General features: G+C 45.8%; 2 protein-coding genes across 3 annotated transcripts in view; one reads left to right on the top strand and one right to left on the bottom strand.

The window, feature by feature from the left end:
* KdelR (ER lumen protein-retaining receptor) overlaps window positions 1-15183 on the top strand; it is a 21384-nt gene extending 6201 nt beyond the window's left edge. The window contains exons 2-5 of one of the 2 annotated variants that reach the window (XM_070523735.1): window positions 2902-3161; window positions 5594-5674; window positions 10153-10405; window positions 13141-15183. In XM_070523735.1, the coding sequence (XP_070379836.1) occupies window positions 2902-3161; window positions 5594-5674; window positions 10153-10405; window positions 13141-13175 (629 nt within the window). In that variant the 3' untranslated portion in view covers window positions 13176-15183. The remainder of the gene's footprint in view (window positions 1-2901; window positions 3162-5593; window positions 5675-10152; window positions 10406-13140) is intronic. The other variant, XM_070523736.1, reaches the window with a different exon arrangement.
* On the bottom strand, window positions 13904-21965 carry LOC139048859 (glutathione S-transferase kappa 1-like). Its single transcript, XM_070523737.1, has one exon. The coding sequence runs from the start codon at window positions 21732-21734 to the stop codon at window positions 21054-21056; it is 681 nt and encodes a 226-aa protein (XP_070379838.1). The 5' UTR covers window positions 21735-21965; the 3' UTR covers window positions 13904-21053.

The raw sequence follows: 21965 nt of genomic DNA, 5'->3' as shown, positions 1-21965 counted from the left end.
CGGCACATGTCCATTGTATTCATGGCGCAGCTGGCTAAAGCAGTGGCGCGAAAAGCATTCATTAAAACACGGCCCACACCCAGTGCATTTGTGGCGCAGCCTGCTAATGTGTCGGGTTGCTGTCCTTGGCTGACATTTGTGACGTGGGTTCAATACCGCTCAGCATCAGATAAGTTTAAGGGAAGCTGTTATTAGTTTTTTTTTTTTTGTCATTGTACAGTGGCACATTCTCAGTAGCACACACATACTTACCTTAGTTGGCATCAAAGGCGTTCATTGAAGAGAGGCACACACCTTCTGGCACATATCCAGCGATCCAAGTTGGCATAGAAGAGGCTCATAAAGACCAGCACAGACTGAGTGGCATGTACCCAGTACTCAAAGTCGGTGTTCACGAGCGGTACTTACATGCAAATTGCCAAATACTCACTGACCCAAGTTGGTGCCGTGGTTGGCCTGGAACCACGTTACCTCAGCTCAGCAACCACGATCTGCCCAATGACCGAGGTAGGCGGGCATACAGTTAGATATGAACATACATGCAAACAAACATAGATAAGTAGCCCCCTAAAAGTGTGCGAACTCATCAAAACCACAAAGTGCAGCACCTCGCGACACTGACATCAACAAGGAGAGTTTGTAAACATCCCACAGCATAAAAGAAGCAGCACTATGTCATGACTTTGTGTTGGCTGCCACGCTTCTTGGTGTGTGCTCTTGCTCATCCCATGACCTAGCCCTTCATTGCTGCACTCCCAGTCTTTCTCGGTATTTAGTTGTAGTCTGTTGTATTTTGTAGTTGTAGTCTGTATATTTTGTTGTATTAATAATATTATAAATACCAACTACCCCTTATCTCTTGGTGCATTCAGTATTCCCGTCCGCAACACTAGACAAGCCAGCAATGGCAATTTTAACCTTCCTATTTGCCATAATGCGTACGGAGAAAGACGAATAGAATTTACAGGAGCGAAAATTTGGAACTCGTTGCCAATTGAAGTAAAGCAAGCTAGGAATTTCAAACTGACATGCAAGAAACATTTTTTGGGAATGGAAGCAAGGCTACAAAGTTAGTTTTTCTTCAATGTGTTTGTGATTGCTGTCCTATATGTTATTTTGTATTGGACCGCTTACTAGCCTCATTGGCTATCGGTCCGAATATCTGTGTATACATTTTGTTTGTGTTACTCAATAAAGACTTCTTGATTCTTGATTCTTGATTCTAGTCGCATGCCCTCCGTGTCGCTGCAATGGTTTTTGGCGTGCCCGTTGAGATTTCCCGTACTATCTGCGTTTACTGGGCTGCACTGACCGTGCACGAAATGTGACTAAAGCACAATGTCGGGTGCGTACTGCATTGTCGGCTTTTGCCCAGAGCATTCCGGTTTGGGTATAGTCATGCGTAGGTTTCTCCGCAATGGCCTTGAATGGCAGAAGTGGGGAGGAGTTGATTTCATTTTTATTCCTTAAGGACCCCGTGGCACAGGGTATCACATAAGGGATTTCCCGATTTCCAGCTGAATTCGTGCACACCGCCGCACGCAAGGAGTGAACACCGCTGAAGAGCATCTGCACTTGCTCTCTTTGTCTTGAGCTTACAAAAAAAAATAATTGAGTTTATGCTTACCTCCGCTTTATTTTGCTTAAAATTTGCAGAAAGGTAGCATCTTATTGCCCAGGTAGTTCATCATAACACATGGCGCTCTACTTGCCTGGTCTTCAAGAAAATTCAAGTTTGCCCTCATCTATGGGGAAGCCAGCTGTTGCCAAGGCAGCGCTAGCATAGGCATGTGGCGCTGCCTATTAGCAGCTGCTGGAAGCGAAGCAGTTCTAGCTGGGCTGCGACGTGAGAAAGGCAGTTGACTTGAAGGTGTCTGTGCCTAAAAGCTGTTGGCCGTGTCTTAGTATGGTGGCAGATTTCGGTCTGCAAAAAATTGCCGCCACCGGGCAATGACTTAAGGACCAGGGTGGCGAGGGCATCGCGCTGACATTCGTGTCACAGGTTTGTGTGATCACGTTGCCAGCTGTGTTTACAAACCTGCCGTCCTGTTTCGTTGCTTTCCGGAACCGTAACTTGCACTGATTGCCATAAACAGGGCTCAAAATAATTAAATGACGGGCACTGGGGCAAACAAGGTTTCTGCCATGATAACTGGGCCATTAGCAAGATGCAAAATTTTTGCGTCGGTGTTCCTTTAATGTCACGAGATTCTGAACAACCCTGCCAAGTTGCATTTGTGGTGTGGGCGCGCAACTGATAACCGTGAAAATCGTCAGGCACATCACAGTGGCCCACCTGCTTTTCTGTTATGTGTTAATAAAGTGATGAGTTCAGGCTTGAAAAACTAGTTTTCCTTTTTTTAAAGCTTGCGCCAAGAGTATCTTCCACTGGGGGCTCAGAAACGTATAAGTTGCAGTCACCGCAGTTGGTGCTTATGAAACAGCAATGTGAAGTCTGGATGTGCAGAAACTCCAGCCTCTGTTAAAGCAGCACGAGTTCACTCCATGTGGAACAGGCATAACATTCATGAAAAATAACACCAGACAAACTGTGCAGTTTCTACTTAGAGTGGCATGTCAACAGCAGTATAGAGCAATCTTATTGGTGCATGCTTAATCAGTCTCATCATGCCCTTCTCCTATTATGTACTGTTTTCACCCCTAGTCCTTTCCAATTAAATATTAAGACTCACTTGGTGCCCGTATTTTTTATTCATGTTACCAGTGAATAAAGGGGACAAAAAGAGAGGATGCAGACACAGCAAAGACTGCGGGGGGAGGGGTGCTGCATTTGTTATCGTGTCGGCGACTTCTCGTCGCGACGCTTGTGACATCGACGAAGAATTTGGCAGTCAACTAGCCCGTGTAACGATGTGGCTTCTGCTTCCTCTTGTTCCTCAGGCATCTCCGGCAAGAGCCAGATTCTGTTCTCCATCACTTACACGGCACGTTACCTGGACCTGTTCACGACGTTTGTGTCGCCGTACAACAGCGTCATGAAGGTGGTGTTCCTGGCCACCTCGTACGGCACGCTGTACCTCATGTACGTCAAGTTCAAGGCCACCAATGACCGCAACCACGACACGTTCCGCATCGAGTTCCTCCTGGTGCCCGTCGTTCTGCTTGCGCTACTCGTCAACCACGAGTTCACCCCACTAGAGGTAAGCTCGTACAGTGACTCGTCACTTCCAGTGCACCTGAACCATTTTCGCTAATGCTTTAAGGTCATGGGGGTTCATATAGCATTGCCATTATGTTTCATGCAAAGATTCCGTCGGAGCAATTCCAGAAGTCTGCTATAATTGGCTGAATATTTCCACGAATTGCAAAAAGATCCACACTAAGCAAAGCTTGCACGAGAGCTACAGTACAGTTTACAGACATGTTGATTGGCATAAGTGTCAGTTAAATTGAAGTTAGGTTACAGCGAATACTGAAAATGGATAAATAAGTCCTGTCATATTTGGTTAAGCTGAATGCTACAATGCTCATTAATCCATTAGTGCCATTTTTATATGTAAATGATTAAACAAGTAACAAACTGCTTTCCTTAGTGCACCATTTTCATAGAAAGAGCATTGCCAAGACAACCACATTGTACTCTTTTGTCAGCTATACCATTATGTCTTTGATCTGGTCATCGCGATACTTGCAGAAGTGCCGAACACAGCAGACATTGCTGTGCTCGCAGCTTATTTATCCCTTAACGGTTCATTTTCAGAAAAATGTCCCTGTCGTGGTGATGATGATCTTTATTGAAATTAGTCATTACTTAGAATTTATCAGAATGTTTTAGTTGTTCCTAGATGCCCTCCTTATAATTTTATTTTAACTATGCACAGGTTGTCACCGCCTGCATTGGCAAGTAAAAGGACGGAATGGAAAAAAGCAAAACAACCCCCTACTTCCTAGAATGGCAACAAATGTCAAAATACGCCTTTTCCTAGAAAAGCAGCATTAGGTGCACCAGTGTGGCTCACTAATATAAGCTCTTTGGTATGTGTTCACACAGAAGGCTTTAAATGTATTGCTCCGCTACTTCAGGCATACCTGCCAACCTGCGGACATTAATATTCGTGAAATTGCTGAACGCGACACTGAGAAGGGGGCGGGGGTGGCAGGGTTGCGTTTTTAACCTTGCTCTGTGCACACCCTTTTGAGTGAAGTATAAACCCCATGCAAGCGATCTTGCATGCGACAAGCGACACGATGGAGATGGCTGTCGTGATCGCTTGTCGCCTACACGTTGTACCCCATGCGAGCGATGACTTCGAGCGACATCTCCCCAGTGTTGCCGTTGTGAGGGCAGCAATATGGGTGCCGAAACTAGCGTGACGTGTGCTTTATTAACTTAAGTTGATCTGTTTTACTGTAAAAAGCAGCATAAAATATTTTTGAAAGTCTTGGAGTAGGTTCTTATCCTTGCAAGTGTAAAAATTCAATCGTTTGCTCGTTCCGTGCGACAATCGGAAGTACTTGAGTTATGTACATCCAGTTCTGGCTTTGCGCTATTGGCTAGTCGCTCATGGCACTTCCGGGCGACGAGCGACGAATTCTAGATTTGCAGAACCGAGTGTTCGCGCGACAAAAACGAGCGATCTGTTCACGCGACGGCCTGATCCTTCGCTCGAAGCCGTCGCCCGTCGCGCACAAGATCGCGCTCATGGGGTTTAGCCTTGATACATACGCACTTCATTAACAGCCTTTTAGTTTTATTAAGCACAGCACACAAACAGCGTAGACCGACAAGCCACACATTATATTTATATGAGTTACTTTGCAAGCGAATTTGTGGTTGCCAATGACGCCTGTCTTGAGAACTTGCTTGAAGCAGTTGCTCCCCCCCCCCCCCCTGCATCTTTCCACCAGCAGAAAACTTCCAACGAAAAGTTAGGAGATCGACAAGCTAATCTTATTCATGAACAGAAATAAGTTTTCATAAAACGATGCAACATTCATGAAGTTGTAAAATGAGCACAAATTCGTAAACTTTATGAATAATTCAGGAGGATTGGCAGGTATGCTTGGGAGCATGCAGAGTGCATGACCGAATCTAAGAGGTGTAGCCTATTACATCACATTAACGTTTTTATCTTCTTTTTCCTGTCTGTATATTTTTTTCTCGTCTCTCCTCCTATCACCTTTTATTCCCTTTACCCCTTTCTCCAGCACAGGGTAGCAAGCCGGTATATACACTGGCCAACCTACCTGTCTCTCCCTCTTATTTTCTTCCTCCTTCTCCTCCTCCTCTAGTGTTGCAAGTGGGTGCTGTGAGGCATTGAACTTAGCCAATGTTCCTTGAGGAATTTAGCAGTGTCATTTGTTGGCGGCCATTGTGGTGCTTGAAAAGGCGGCAGTACCGAAAAAAAAAAAATTCAGGGGGACTACGAACTTGATAAATTTAGCGTCTCTCTCTTGCTAAGTTGCCAACGCTGGTGTGAGGCTTTATTTTTTTCTAAGCACTGCGCCTATGTGCTCTCTTCTCATGTCCTGACATGCTGTGCTGCGCCCCCAACCACGACCCCGACTGCTATACTCTGTGTGTCTGGCTACGTTCTGAACTTGGGGGTGGCCCTCCTTTCTGCCGACACAGACACTACCCGGCGGCCAAGAGCGTGGGTTTTTCCAAGTGGTGTTCTCCCACGCCACCCTGGTGTTCAGGGATCCCTTGGAGGTAGAGGATGGAGCTGTTGTTCTTGGCACGGCCTCACAAATTGGGCCCTGGGCGGGTGGTTGCACACTAGGTGGCAGGAGCGGTGGTGGGACTCACTGTTCTTCTCGTTTTCTTTTTTTGATCGGTTCTTCTTGGGCCATTTGTGCTGCAGGAGCGCCAGCTTTAGCAAGAGAGAGGCTGAGGCACGCCAGAGAGCTTGTTGGCATTACTTCACCGGCGATAATTAGCTGACTGATCTGTCAAGCAAACGGGTGCAAGTGAACGCCACATTCTGGGATAACTTGCATTAAGAATGGATGTCTAGAGTAAACAGTGTGGAAACAGGGGATAATAAAGAATGTTTATAGTGAGCAAGATAGCACAGCACAATGAGTGATGGAACAAAAAGGGACAGGCATAATGTTAAGAAGCATTAAGGCGGTGTGTCAAACTTGCACTTGTGAACTCTCAAAACTGTGGCGCGAAGAAAGTATCGGGCGAATGATGTGGCCGCGTCAAGGAGAATCCCTTAGGAGCAGCACCTTTACATTGAATAGAACTGCAGCTGGCCAATGTCGGAAAGCCTGCCGGGCTGTTCTGTAGGCACAAGTTAAAGGTTGATCGAGTCATCTTGCATTTGCCCTCGAAAAGCAGGTCTGTGGACAAAGTGGCCAGGAAGAGAAGCGTGCACATGAGGCGCAACGCTCCAACTTCGCGCTTCTTTCTTCCCGTCTCTGTGTCGACCGCGGCCCTGCTCCCCGAGGACAGTCCGTACATGTTGAGATTTCAGCTGTATTGGGTGATTGGGGTTCATGATTGCACCTGTAGAGGTCGCCGCAGTGCTCTCCTGCTACAGCTTGTATCCTGTGGCCCTTGCATCCTCTCACCTTTCCGTTAGCATGGCCGCCGGGTTCTGCCTGCTCCTGGTATAAATGTGCTGCGGTCAAAAGAATTCTCTTGGCTGTGCGCATTGAAAACTGGTTTGGAGGGCTTGGGCTCATGGGTGTGACATGCAGTTCCATCTGGTTGGCAGTAGTACAGGCCGGGGATTTTTTTCCTTTCCGCCGCGTGGTCGGGCATCCGGTGCATTTGCTAGGCCACGGGTCCGGGCCGGTTCTCTACCTGCAAACTGTGAAATTAATGTTGTCTGTTTGGCCGAGAGTGCTGGCCAACCTGTACTTTGACTGCTTTTGCTCGCGTTGCAGGATGCGTGGGGTCAATAAAAGATCAAGCAGTGGAATGTGAATGTTGTTAGTATGTAGTTTAACACCCTGGTGTCTGGCACAAGAGACTAAAGCCTGTGCATTTCTTAATGAATTGCAATTTCCTTGATTGAATTGTTCCTCAATTTATGTCTGAATGTATTGTAATCTTGTGTTTTGCCATCTGAACAATATGGGACAGCTTTCTTGCGTTAATTTCTTTTATTGGCCTTGAAGATCTAAATAAGATTGATGGGTTTGGGTTTGTGGAGAACATCGTGACTGACCGTAAAACCGCTTACAAGCTGGTGATAACTGAGAATCACTGGTTGTCATGCTTGGCTTTTACTGCAGTGTTGGTTGGGTTCTTGTCCTGGGCATTTGTCTGCATGCTGCATGTGCGTCTTACTGCAATCAGTATGCATTCCGGCTGGTCTAGTGCAAGTGGATGCACCAGGATCGGGTGCAGTCTGTCGCATGTGTCCGGGTGTTCTTAAAAAAGGCTGTTTCCCGAGCTTCTACTTGTGCTGTTGTTGGCTTACTTGAAGGAACTTATTGTGCACCAAGAATCTAGACTTCAGTTGTCACATTGTGGTGCCGTGGCCTTTTTAAGCGGCGTGAACGGGTTCAGCGCTTGCCTGGCTTTCCAGAAGGAGTTGTCGGGAACAAGCTCAACTTGCCATGTAGGTTGAAAAAAAAAATGAAAAAAGGAGTTTTATTCATACATCGCAGAACTTGGACTCTGTTCGGCCGAGAGCTATCTCGTGTTACCAGTACGTGCAGCACTAGGAGATGATGACAAAGCAACGAACGAGCCAAGACGGAGCGCTATCTTGATCTGTCCCATTTCATTCCTTGCTCTATCTTCATCTGCTTACACTGTATGTGCCTGCAATTTGCAGTTTCCTAACAAGCCTGCAAACGTATTGGCTCCTTATGTGCTGACTTCGAGCATTGTCCATTGGGCACATTTTGCGATGTGTGCACGTGTTGTAATTTGTGTGTGCACTGTAGATGCCCCCTGGCTGATTACCTGTAATGTCTGAGCTGTACATGAACATACACAGCTCACTACCTGTGGTGGGTCTCTAGCAGGCGGTCTAGCAGGCAGACTTGTGTATCCCCACATGGAACTTCATCTGTTGCAGTGCGGGTCCCGTTAAAGCATCTGTTTGAACGAAACACCTGTTCGACGTGCTACAGCAGGTGGTGATGACAACTCTTGCTTCGCATACTTTACCAAAAAGCCATGAACAAGCTGAGCTCATTTGTGGCTATTATGAGGGTAAACAGAGTAGAAACTTGCCTTTTTTTTTAAATATAGTTTGGCAGTATGACATGTCCACAGTGTGGTACCTTGATAGAGTGAATACGCATGTGTACAGCAGAAGCCACTACAGTCGAACCCACTTATAACGCTACCGGTTTTAACAATATATCGGTTGTAACAATGAGAAGCTGCTGCATCCTCGACTTCTGCATGTTTTGCATGGTGAAATAACCTGCATACTACAATGCTCTGATGCCGCATTATTGGTTATAGCGATGAAGTCTGCTTGGTGTCCGAGCCAAAAGGTAGTGAAATACGAATTTCTTGAAGAGAAAAAAAAAAGAAATTCGAGCTGCTGCATGATGGCCCGCTACTTGAACAGCTGCCGTGCGCTCATTTTCCAGCTTTCTCCGCGCGCCTCTCTCCCGTTGCCCTTTCACCCCTCCGAACATGAATGGGCTGCGTCTATATCTCTACGGCACACTACCCTCTGAAACAATATGGACTGCGCCACCTACGCTGCTCACATCTTGCTCGCTGGCTCCTCATTCACCGCAGCTCTGCAAACAGCGTAATCGCCCGTGTTCGTATTTGTTGGTTGCGTAAAAATCATTCCTGGCCACGTGCTTTCTCAGCCTCTTTTGACTCGCTGCCGAAACAGATGACTGACCCGCCCGGTGATAATCGGCAATGCACAACGTTGCCTGTGAAAAGAAAGCGCAGGGCTATAGGTTTGCAAACTAAGTGCTTCTAACCGATGAGGCGATCGTCGTGAACGTGCTTGCATTGGATAGCAACGGCAACGACGGCAGCGATGCCGCAGTAGGGCAGGCTGCCTCAACGTTGACCTCTCAGGAGGCCCGGCAAATGATTCAGTCCCTCTGGAGCTTTGTTTTCGCAAGGAACCTTCCGTTGCACTATGTGGAGCACCTGGATACCTTGGAGAAGGATGTCGGCAAGGCTGACGAACATAGGGTTTTCTCATGCAATGCAGTGCGGCGTACGTGGCGAGACGCTTGTAGCGATCTCACCTCAGCGTTTCGTCTATATCTCTCAAGCTGACAGGCTGTTGCAGCAACCTCCTCGCATAGTTTAAAAGGCCTTCTTTTGGGCCCACCAAAGCGCTGCCTCGGCGGTGATCGGATATCGCTTGCCACCCGTGACCCCTCCTTGCAGTTATAGCAGTGCCATTCTTTAACACCGACAGCCGCTGCTCGTTACACGTGATCGGAGCATCCAGGAAGCAGTTAAATGAGTTAGCACAATCAGCAGCGTGATGGAGAAAGGTGGTGGGGAGGGGCTCTGGCCTCCCCACTATTATAGTTTGCTAAGATCAGCTCTGCCATCTCCCTATTTTGATTTTTTCATGCAACCTGGTTTTAACAATTATCGGTCATAACGATGGAATTTTCATGGCATTTGAATATTGGAGGTTCGAATGCGCAACAGTTTGACGATACACACAGAAGAGACACACACCACAGAGCGCTTGTGTCTCTTCTGTGTGTATCGTCAAACTGTTGCGCATTCGAACCTCCAATATGCTATACCAACACGCCCAGTCGTCAACCTTGGCAAGTTTCATTTGAATATTGTTATAAGTGGGCTTGACTGTATCCCTTTCTAGAAACTCTGCAAGGGCATGGCTGAGCAGCAGACGACTTGCAATAGGTCTTGCCAGAATTCTGTTTATTTTCTCTTGCAACGAAAAGAGGAGGGAACCAAGACAATAGATCCCGCGCCTGACTGGCCATCGCTGAAATCCTTTCACTCTGCCCAGCACTCTTTATTCTAGGCCTAAATTTGCACGGTTTGTGGTCTGTAGTCTGTAGTTGGTGTGTTCGAAATAGCACCTCCTGCAGAGCAAATTTTGACGATGCGGGCTTGTGCATGGTTGCTGCAAACATTGACGGCTGGCAAACATGTGTTGCGAGCATGTGCGCATGACGCCAACCTGACGAGTTTGCCCCCTGCTCTGCCATGGCCCGCCTTGCCGTGGCGGTCATCGTCTGCGCGCCACGCCACAGGTGCTGTGGACACTGTCCATCTACCTTGAGGCGGTGGCCATCCTGCCGCAGCTGTTCCTGGTCTCCAAGACGGGCGAGGCCGAGACCATCACCTCACACTACCTGTTCTGCCTGGGCTCCTACCGGGCCCTGTACCTGCTCAACTGGGTCTACCGCTACTACACTGAGAACTTCTATGACCTCATCGCCATTGTGGCGGGACTGGTGCAGACTGTCCTCTACTGCGACTTCTTCTACCTGTATGTCACGAGAGGTGGGTGCACGGGGCTTCAGCCATCTTGGATTGGCGGTCTTTCACATCTCTTCTACAGCATATGTCGTGCATCATTGCCCAGTATTATTGAGAATATATTTAAGCACTTTCCAGAGAATATTTTTTAGGCCTCTGTACTGCCGTGTTTCATCCCCTTCTCGATGATCATTATTTGTTTAGCAATGGCAGTTTCTTGTAGCCTTGGCACTCCTTGGCCACTCCTTGCCCGTGCACCAATAAACTCCTATCATCATCATTTCACATCTCTTATCTACTGTCTTCGCTAAAACAGAAATTGTAGCTATGCTAATGGACAACCTTATTGGTGACTATGTAAGCAAGGCTATGGAAGCAAAGCTTCTGCACTGCTACAGTGACCTACAGTTCTCTGTGAAAGTTGCCTTGTTGTTTCTCAAATTTTGCAGCAAGGTCGCATGATGTGGCTGGGATTGCTTAATGGACTGCTTGGCTCTCTTACTTTCATGCTTTGTGATGAAATAAATAAAATCAAATTTGTCTTCGTTTGCACCTTTCTTGGTGCTCACATTGAACCTCTAGTGGTTACGAAAACTATGTCATCTCGAAGCCTACGCTCTGCCGCACTGTAGACATGGATAGTAACAAGGTAACATCATAACCACCGCTCAGGAACTTGAAATGGATTGGAAACATTGAGAGTTAAAAAGTGTTAATTATTTTGAGACGCTCTAGTTAATGAGGCCAAAGCACAAAGGAAAACGGGATTACTCAAAGCACTGTCTACCAAAAGAATATGTACAGTAAGCCCTCGCTAAAAGAAAATCTGATATCTCGAAATATCGCTCATATTGAATTTTTTCCTCTTTCTCTCTCTCTCTCTCTCTCTTTGTGACCGTGCTGTCAACCCATGTGTTGTTCACCTCTTATCTCGAAAAGCTTTTGTGCCGGACTCTGGATGCCTACTCTGGAGCATGCAAGCCCACAGCATTTCAGCGAGAGCGTGGCTTGATAAGCTGATTTATCTTGAATTCATTAGCATGCAGAAAGTAACAGCGTCAGATCTTGTAGGTGCCTGGAAGCGGTTGTGCTCGGATGGATCTGGCTTCAAATATTGCATTAGGATCAATTGTCTTGACTCTGTGCCAAGCACACTGACTTGGCACAGTGCCGATGCACGCAAAAGTGCCAGAAGATGTCACTGGCGGCATCTTTGGAAAGGCTCCATGAAGTCTATGTGCGGCCAGTCGGCTTATATTTTTGGTGATTTCTCTTATCTAAAGATGTTTTCCTGTCTTTACAGCTTCGAGCTAATGGGGCAGGACTTACAGCTTCAAGTAATGCCTACGTGTTAAGAGGAAGCTTTAACTCAGGCCCAACTCCGATGTCACCTACTCAAATACATGTAAAACGCAGAAACGCTTTTCCGAAGTAACCACTAGGCCGATTTTAACTAAATCTGTTGCGTTTGAGAGAAAAAGTTAAATTGTAGTGACTGCTGGAAGTGTAATTTTTATTTAGGGTCTGCATTTCTTTTTAGGAATGTTCAAAAATTGGTCAGTTTGAAAAAAAAAAAACAATTAGATGCATGACGTTTACCAATACCTAGCTCTGTACCAAAAGGAGCTATCGCAGTTCTGTAAACTGCATCCATTAGAGCATCCACAGCGGACAAAAGTGATATATCAGTTTATAGCTTATGTGAATTCGTTACATTGCTTACAAGGGTTCTGTGAAAGTCCTGCTCGCATATTAGTGGTATATGTGAGCACCGTGTATAATACATCAAATTTGTCCACTTTAGGTGTGCTGGTAGATGGAATTCACAGAATTGCTATACCCTTTTTGATTGCCGAGTTACAGAGGTCTAAACTTGATGGCTTCGTTTTCTGAAATTTTCGGCAACTTTTATAAAGAAGTTGACAGCCTAAATAAAAAAATTTGCAAGAAACAGTCACCAGATTCTAACGTCTTTCTATTAAATGTAGCAAACCTTATCGAATTTGGTGCAGTGGTTGCCGAGAAAAACTGTTTTTCCTTTACCGTGTATTTAGATAGGAGCCCCCGAGCTAAAGCTTCCTCTTAATTGTATTGTTAATGGGGGGGCAGAAACACAAGAGGAACCGTAGCATAGAGGCGAATGACTGAGCTGCCATTAGAGTGCTAAACATACGCAGATTTCCATATTCAGTTCATGTTATATACTTCGTTGTTTCAGCTCTTACGATTCGTTGCAAGATGTTTTCGTTCAGAATAACTTTCGTGGAATATGTACACACTATTAAAGGAGCGCAGTCACCAAATTCCCCGCTGTTTATTTGTTTTTTTTTTCTCTCTCTTGGGCTAACACACAGCATCTAGAGGGTCACAATGGTGCCCAGCATATGGACGATTGTGTCCCCCAGTAGCTTAGCATAAAACGATTTCCATCGCACAATGCCAGATTTGAAGATTCCTGTCAGTCGAGGTGGATAACCTTTGAGTGCACCCGATGTCACTGAGTTTACGTGACCCGCCAAAGAACTGACCACTACGAACGCGCCCGTCGTCTTGTTCGCTTTTGCACGTGTGCCCACGTTTCTCGGCGCCGGAGCTAGGTAGGAGAGACCCAAGCGTGCGTCTCCCCCACCTAGCTCCGGCGTCGATAAACGTACTGGCAGCAAATGTGTGTGCAGCCGCTGAAAGCCCCAAATTTGACTTAAGCGTGTCCAGTTGTACATTCATGTAGATGTTTTCCACCTCTTTCCTCTGTGTTGCAGTTATCAAGGGAAAGGCACTGAAACTGCCCGCCTAGAAGCAAGCCAGGCTCCCGGCTGTCCAAAGTGCCGCCGCAAACCGCCCTTCCCACCTTTGAAGGAGGAGGAGCGAGCGTACAGACAACTTGGTTGCCGTGGACACTTTCTGCAGTCACCCCCTTCGGCAGCCATTGGTTGTGCTCGGCAGTTCCTTGGATACATCCTCTGTTGATACTGTTTTCCTTTCTTTTTTCCCGTCTGATGTCGTAACTCACCCGTTCTTTTTTTTTTCTCTCGCTCTTTTTGTCTCATATGGACTGAAATTCACACCGGCCCTGTGCTTCCCGACTCAAGTCTTTTCTGTTTTCTTATTTCTCCACCCTGTGTAAACAGCTTCCTTTTAAAACTGGAAACTTGTCGGACGGGGTTTGCGGATGGCTGCTTGGAGCGGCAACTCCTTGTCACCCCGCTTGCGAACGACTGCAAAGTGGAGACCAACTAGTGTGGCGAGAGTGCCCTTCCAAGAGGGCAGACTGCCAGTGTTTGGAGGAAGTACATTGGGCCACAAAAGCTTACGGGAAAGCAGTGCCAGGACAAATGCGAATTTTCGCTTCGTTAAGGCCTGGCACTTCTAATATAATGGAACATCGCGTAGGTCGTAAAGGCTGTTATGTATACTACTCGCTGGAACCATGAATTGTAGGCTACATGGCTAGCCTTCGCGGTAATTCATTTTTTTTCCTCCTTTGGCAATTCTGTGTCCTGTAAACTTTTGTGACCAACTGTATGTGCATGCCGCAGAACCGACACTGCAGCATCAAGGGAGGCTCGTCATTTTTCTTCTTCGCCCCCCCCCCCCCTTTTTTCCCCCAAGCGGTTATTACTACTAGTCTGTTGTCTCTGAGCACTCACGACGACTCGTGACCCGGCGAAGGTGGAGCAGGGCCGAACTCTCACGCCGCCATCTGCAAGCCCCGCCCTTGGCTGTAAAATGTGCAATGATGTGCGGTGGCTTTGTTTTGTAGGCTTTCAAATGCTTGCTTCATTGAGTCTCTTGCCCCAAGCCGAGCGTCTTGAAAGTCACTTTGCACTTTTTTTTTTGTTCTTCTCACTGAGTGAATGAAAGGGACGTTGGTGGCTCATAAAGGGTCGTGTCGGGGGTGGTCGTACGACATCTTGTGTACAGTCTTAGCAAAAAAGAAAAAAAGTGTTCCTCTGTCTCCCTTCTTGCAAGCGTGTGGACGATTTATCATTGTTGTTATTACTCGTTATATACATTTCTTTTTCCTTTAATGATGAGTGCGTGTTGAAGTATGGGGAAAGGAGGCAGGTTTCAAAGTTGCACATGCGTGCTTGTCAATGCCAGTGTTCGGTAACTGCCTACCGGAAGTATAATTATGCAGGAACGAATCGGAAAGGGCACGCAGAGCGACGCTTCGGCTAGAACGTCTTCATTGTAGCAGCATCGACAGCATATGTGTCTCCCACCGCCAGCTTCCTTTATTGCCTTGCGACGTTGGATCTTTGCACATTTGCGATCAGACAAATGCACTTCATCTTGGTTAAAGTAACCATGAATGCTTATGTTTGGGCAACTCTGTCATGCAGCTTTGTTTCATCGTTTCACGTCGCACGAGTGATTTCCAGCGATGATTCGAGCTCTTCCTTACAAAACCAGCGTTCAGTGCATCGGAGCACGCCAGGAAATGTACAGTGGCTGCCGTAGTACTTGCAGACCGCCTACCCGCTGAAACCAGTGCTGTTTGCATGGTTTTCGTTATCTTTTCAATAGTTCGCATGTGTTGTATGTACTGGTGACGTATGGTTGCCAATGTAGGAAAACGAAAAGGCGAGGCGCGGAGAAACTTGCGGGCTGTATTTAAATGGAGGGGAAAAAAAAGGTGGGTGCTGGGTTATGGTTTCAAGCTGCCTGCGGGGGTGTTGCCGACTCCTGCGGAAGACTACGCAGCCAAAGTGACTCATTGGATCCCATCTTCACTTCTCTCCTTGGCGTGGATTCAAGGCATGGATTGTGGTGCAAATAAAACATGGTTTACCGATTTTGGATCCAATCATCACCTTCTCTTGTTCTGGAGGTTGAGAGGTTGCAGGTGGCTGTTGACACGTGTGCTCACAGAAAATCATCAGGAATGAGAGTTTGACACAAGGAAATTGGGTGAGGAACCTGATGCTGCTTTGTGCAGGAATCGTCTGTATAGCGGTGCGGCTGTGCTTGGTTTGGAAATACAAGTTGCTTGCTAGCGAGACTTGTCGGGGATTCTGTTTGGCTGCTTATGCATGTTGAAACGCAAGCACCGGCAGATGTTTGAAAAAAATTGCAATAGGGAAATCAGGCACCAAGTTATATTCTAGCTTGATTTTAAATACTTTCACTCTATGTACTCCGTTTCATGCTTAGCAGGCAACTCTGTGGCATCTGCTGGTTGTGCAGTCGCAGAATGCAAGTTTTGCAGAGCGCTTCTTTTTTATCTTCAGAAGTTTCTACAGAATAACTACGTCATTTATTACAAGTACAACTTGTGGCCTTGAAACTACATCAAATTACTTATTTTTGCACCTTCGTGCTTCCGGTGTGCAACATGCAACTTTTTGGTTGTGAGCACGCCAATGGCTGCAGTCAGTTGTCGCCCTACATGTTTGGTTGTCAATGGAATTGGATCTGCGATGCCTTCCACCTAATGAACGCATCGTGTTTTGCGGCACGAATTTACGAGACTGGAGAGACGAATAACCCCCTAGAACATGTCGCAAGATGGTGGAAATGAAAAGACTGATTTGTAGTGATAAAATGAGTATGCTGTTTGCAATGGAAGTATGAAATATAATTGGCACACAAAGTTGCAAAGAAAGGTATGTGGCATGAACTGGTGGTGAAAGAGTGACAAGAGATGGATGCGATCACATTAATACATGCAAGTTGGTATGTTGCACTATACTTGCTGTTTAAATTTTCAGCATTTATATTATATAAGCGTTCGAGCTATATGCTGTGCATATTATGAGCTAATAAATGCACGCCAACCAGCAGCTCTGCCTTTAATGTGACGAGTGGAACGGTAAAGCTGTGGCGGCCATTGCGGTGCACATGAGTGCTTTTGCACGCGTGTGAGCGACTACCCAGAGTTCTGTGATGCAAAATGAGATACAATATGCCATAGACTAATTCTGCTGTGAATGGATGCCAGCACTACTGGCATATCCTATCGTTTCCCACCAATACTGACGAGCAATCGCTATTGCACTAGAGCGTCATTGTTTTCAACGTTTCCAGCATACGACTTAATGATCATGATTGCAACTTTGGATGAAGGGTTCTAAATGTTTCGCTGAGGTTTCTGTGCTGCCACTGCATCGTTGGACACATTGATCGGTTATTATGGTCCTTCAAAACTTTTCATCTGGTTGCGAAACTACCGCATAACGCTACGGGAGAGCTTCATATGCCGTCCACAGTGGATGTACCTCAGAGCTGGCACAAGTCGAAGGTAGGCTGGAGTAGACACGGAACGGACACCACAGCTGTCTGTGTGTACGCTTGCTGTTGTACAAAAGTCGACTGCCTGTGCCAGCTTGCAAATATTGTAGACGCTTCGTGCAAATTGCCGCCCTGCTTCTGTACAGTGTTCAGAAAAGACGTGAACAATTCCTAAACTACAACGCCTTGTTTCATTTCCAGGTTCAATTGCGTTTGCAACAGCGTCTTAATACATAATTCAAATAGTGCACTTGGACTACTCCATCGTTAGGTACCGACTACAGAGCAAATTCACGTCACACTTTAATGTAATTGTGCATAAAAAGACCTGCATTTCAAACAAAGCTAACCAACTGCTTACTAAACTTATACTGCTTACTAAATTGTCATTAAATTAATAAACTAATTATCAAACTAACACCCAACGGCATTAGCTAAACTCTAAGCAGCCTAAACCAGTGATAACAGACTCAACCAATAAACTAATTTCGTTCAATCGTAAAATGATGTCGTGGATAGTTTAATCACAAATGCATGGCACATTAAATTATTTTGCCAAAAGTACCTGTTGCATGTTAACTCTACAAACATGCTGAAGTAAATGTGGGACAGGTGCCTTCTCTAGTAGTAGAACTGCGTGATCGCGCAGCTCAACCATCTGGTGCGACAGATTGCTCACCTTCTACTTACGCCGGCGCCTCTGGTGCCACCTTCTGTCCCTATGTGAAACTTTAGGAGACGTTTCATGACTCAATGAAAAGTATTGAATGACCCTGCTGGTATGCTTTCTCTTGCACTGAGGAAAGTGGGTACCACAAAAATTGGTAGTCTGGCCCTTTAATGTAGCATTGACTTGCGTGATGCATGCCTATAATGTAGTGAACGTGCGAGCAGGGTGTCAACCCATGCATCCTGCACCTTATCACGCGAAGTGCTGTTCACAGTGGCGGTGTTGTCGTCGCTAACTATACGAGTCTAGCAAACCACAGACTGCACATTTCAACCGCACATATGCAACAAACCACACATATCTGGTCAGACGCCAGATGCTAGGCAGACCTGGCAAATCTGGGCGGACCAGCGCAGTCGCATCACTGAGGAAAAAGGTTCTAGTACACACTACCCATACAGTTTAACTTCAATACATGTAATGAACCTGGATATAAATATTGCATATAACGAAGTGAATTTCACATTTTCTTGCCGATATTACCTTAGCAATTAACAAATACATGCTTATAATGAATATTGGATAGACTGAATATTTTCGTGGCTAATGCGACTTCCTTACTAGGTTCAACTCTATTTCTTTCGTATGCGACACTATTTTTTGTTCACGAATACTAGATGCAAGAGAAGTCCACCTATAGCTTTCATAGTGCAGCCTGCTACGAACATGTATGAAGTACTGTCGACTTCCGTTAATTTGGCCCTGGCGGGACCGACGAAACTGGTCAAATTAAGATCTAAAAAAAAAAAGCCACACATCTCTGATTCATTTGGCAGTCCAGATTCAAACATGCCTCCGAATCAAATGTGCACCTGCTTCCTATGTGTGTAAAGTGAAAAACTACCATAGAAATGACGTTAAAGCTCCTAAACAAAGTATAAATCTGATGCGCACCCATTTATTTAGCAAGAGAAATGTGCAAGGGTGTAATGTGTGTTGAATGTGGCGACCAGTTTCTTAAAAATCTGCTTTGTCGCACTGTTCTTAAAGTCAGCTTTGCCGCAAATTATTCGATGCAGTAAAGCATACAAAGGCGATTTTGTGGTTTATTGATCCGATTGCACTGCGCAGGCAATTTCTAACTCAATAAAAAAAAAAGTGCGTGGTATAACCGGGTAAATAGTGTAATCAGACAATGGTGTGGGGGGTGATCTACAGTTATGGCTCAAAAGTATTCCTAAGGCAGGTCAAAAATAGGCGTTTCCAGCGGTAGATATTTTTGTGTGTTCAATGCATTGCCTGTCTCATAAATTCCATTTAGACCGACGCTACCACTCAAGGGACCGCTGTTGGGGTCACCATAGAAGTCTGGTTTGTGTATACTGACTGGTCAAGTTCGAATGTTCGTCGAAGGTCAATTTTAGGATCTAAATAATGAAAGCTTGGGCCCAAAGAAATGCATGGGCACTGGGCAGGATATTCGGCCAGATCGAATTGACCGGAGTCGAATTAATGGAAGCCTACTGTATACGCAATCCCTAGAGCTACAGCACAAAAATATGGTATCGTGTCGTTGGAGCATTGGGTGGCGTTTCCGCTGACTTATCCAATAAATGCGAATGAAAGCGACATCCTGGGGCAGTGTCTGTCCTCTGGCAATCACTGTCGCAAGATTTCACCTGTCTTGGCATCAGACGTGTCGAAATATGATATCTGTGGTTATCGTCAATGGTTATCCTTGTCTTTATTGGATTGCACTAAAGGCTTATGAGTAAATTGTCAATGCAGCCATCTAGCTGATTTGGAATGGTACCGCAGTAAATAGTTTTTAAACATCGAGAACAAAGTGCCTCGGGTGACAGCTATTGGAATTATCATCCAGATTCAGCGATTTGGTTGAGCTTAGTGAACTTGATAAAAACGAGCACTTTTACACAGACAAGCAAAGCGTTATGTCTGAAATAAAAAGCCATATGACTGAGAAAAAAAAGTGGCCAACTGAAATAAAGGTTCTTTCTGGTCAAAATTTTCAGTCCTAAATCACGCACCAGTGACATTACTTCATCTAACTGCATAGTTCTGGCTTTGTCCATGTTGATGCAAATTTTTTTCGAGTTCCATAAAATTTAATGCATGTTTAATGGTTCGGTCTCCCAATGACGTAACATCTAAAAAATATTTAATTGGCCTTACTACTTCTTTGCCAACACATTGCAGTTTTACTCTCAGGTTTGTATATTCGAAACTAACTCAAGACGTTTCGAAACCTTCACTCGTGCAGCTTTGGCAGTCTCTTACACTGTACAAAACCAAAAAGGTTTGTTGCTTCTTTTGAAAAATGTGTACTATGATGAAACAGTATGTTACGAGGAATAGAATGGTTTGCTAGTTATGCTTGCAATTTAACCTGGGCTTGCTGAAACTAAGATACCTTTCCTCATAATTTTTTTAAAGGTCAAAAACTAATTGCCTGAGTTGACTACTGTTGTTATCCACATTTAGTGGCATGGTTTGCCAAGGCAACAATTAAATTTGGTGATGACTTGTAATCTGGCAATGTTTTCCCGAGGTGCTGTAGAAAAGAGTTGTTGCAAACATGTATGTGTTGGCACCAGACGTGCCGAAATATGTCCGTCGTTATCGTCAGTGCAGCCAGATTTGGCGTGAGGTGTTCTCGCACAAGCCACTGCAAATTTTCTCAGCAGAGCAGAAATTTTTTTATTAAAATTCATATACACGTCAACATGGGTAAAAAAATAGACACACTGATATACCACTACACGAGTTTCACAGGGCCGAGTAATGCAATAAAGTTGGCAGTCTGTAAGCAGTATTTCCCGAACATTACCGCTCGTTGACGATGTAGTGCAATATTAAGTTGACCTATATAAGACACGATTCACACATGCCTGCAATGTTGCTTTATAATATTCCTGATGCTGTGGGTGTGTTTACACATGAACAAGCTGTTCTTTCTGCATCACCTTATCTCAGTGCTATTAAAAGTTCCATAAAACATATTTCTATAAGCCTGGTAGCTAGCCTTAGTGACAGCAACATGGCCTATGTTTATCACTGGTATTACTTTGTGGCGGTACTCAAAATACAATTCAATATTGCCATGTGTCATCCAGCCTTGCTCTCAGTTTCAGTTTATTCCTTTTATAGTATACTATAATTATACTTATTCCTTTTATAGTATACTATATAGTATACTTTGTGTGTTGTATACTCAAGCTACAATTGCAAACTCACAGATTAATCACCAAAAACTTTTCATCTAATACTGGCGTCCTGCAGTCCCATTTGATCGCGATCAGACCAGATCCAGATAGAGTTTCTAAATTGCAATCAACTATGATTGCTGCTACATGGTCCGATAATGCGGATTCAGTTTGGGCGAGCTCAAGAACACCAGTTGTCATTAGCAGGTCCAAAGCACATATCAAACTTGTATAAAATTGTAATATAAAACTTCTTTTTTCAATAAAAATATTTCAATTGCCATTGTATAGGTAAGGCTATTTATCGTCTGCAACTTTCAGGGCTAAGTGTCGTGGGCCTATGATCGCGATCAAGAAAAGAAGCCCGATTGCGATCGTCTGGATCCCGATCAAACAAGATCGCGATCGAAAGTGGCCGTGCACCGAGTTTCTAGGCAAGCCTGTGGGCATGCTCACTGCCGGTAGGCACCGGGCATGCGCAGAACGCCCGACTGGCCCATCGTGGCCACCTCGCTGCCTGAAAGTGCTGAAACCCCGCGCACGCGTATCACAGCTTGGCTGCTTCGGCAGGTTTTGGGCCGAGCCACTTCTTTCCCATGACGTGAGCCATCACTTCGAATCTGTCGCTGCCGAAAAACACCTCGGGCTTGCCCCCGACGTGCGCCACGATGGTGGGCGCGCCGAACGCGCCGTACCCGTCGACTGCCTGCTTCGTGTTCTCCACGAGCACCTGCTTGACTTTGTCCTCCTTGATCATGGCGAGGGCGTCCTTAAGCGCGTTGTCGTCCATGCCCGCGGCGCGACCGACCTCCGCGACGCTCTCTTCCTCGGCAATGTCCTTGTTGTCCTGGTAGAATCGCTTCCAAAATCCTCGCGACGCCTCCTCGAGATGCTGCGGGTACTTCATGTCAAGCGCTACGAGGAAGCGTTGCGGCTTGATCGTCGACTTGGTCATTATGAAATCGAGGAAGAAGTCGGGCGGCTTGATCGGCACGCCAAAGTAGTCGGACAGCCGACGCACGTCCTCCGCCATGTAGGCGGCCTTGTTTGGCACGAGTGCCGGCGGTCTGTTGTTCGACTCCTTCATCACACCGCCCAGGAAGAAAGGCTTGAGCTTCAAGTCCAGGTTCCACGGTGCCCTGTAGCGCAGTAAGGTTTCGAATGCGAGGTAGGAGTAAGGCGAGATGACATCGTAGAAAAGTTCCACGGTAATCCGAGAAACAGCCATGACGTTTACGCACTTTACGTGCGGACGAACGCGGGTGGCGGAAATCACCGAGTTCGAGCCAACGCAAAGCCAAACAACCGGATCATACTCGTTGATAACAAGTTAAAAAAAAAAGAACTTTGCTGCCCATACCAGCTAAGCACTGCTCTAGTAGTTCGTTGGAGCATTATCAACTGTTATCACATATCGATAGAAGAGACAAAATAAACAAACGGGCGGAAAAGTGCATCC

Source organism: Dermacentor albipictus, chromosome 8 (assembly GCF_038994185.2).
Source record: "Dermacentor albipictus isolate Rhodes 1998 colony chromosome 8, USDA_Dalb.pri_finalv2, whole genome shotgun sequence".
Taxonomy (NCBI): Eukaryota; Metazoa; Arthropoda; class Arachnida; order Ixodida; family Ixodidae; genus Dermacentor; species Dermacentor albipictus.
Note: the sequence above shows the minus strand (reverse complement) of the source record. Positions and strands in the feature narration are given on the sequence as shown.

What these genes read in the sequence shown, in the direction of transcription:
- LOC139048859 (XM_070523737.1), bottom strand. Translation starts at nt 21,734, where the DNA reads ATGGCTGTTTCTCGGATTACCGTGGAACTTTTCTACGATGTCATCTCG.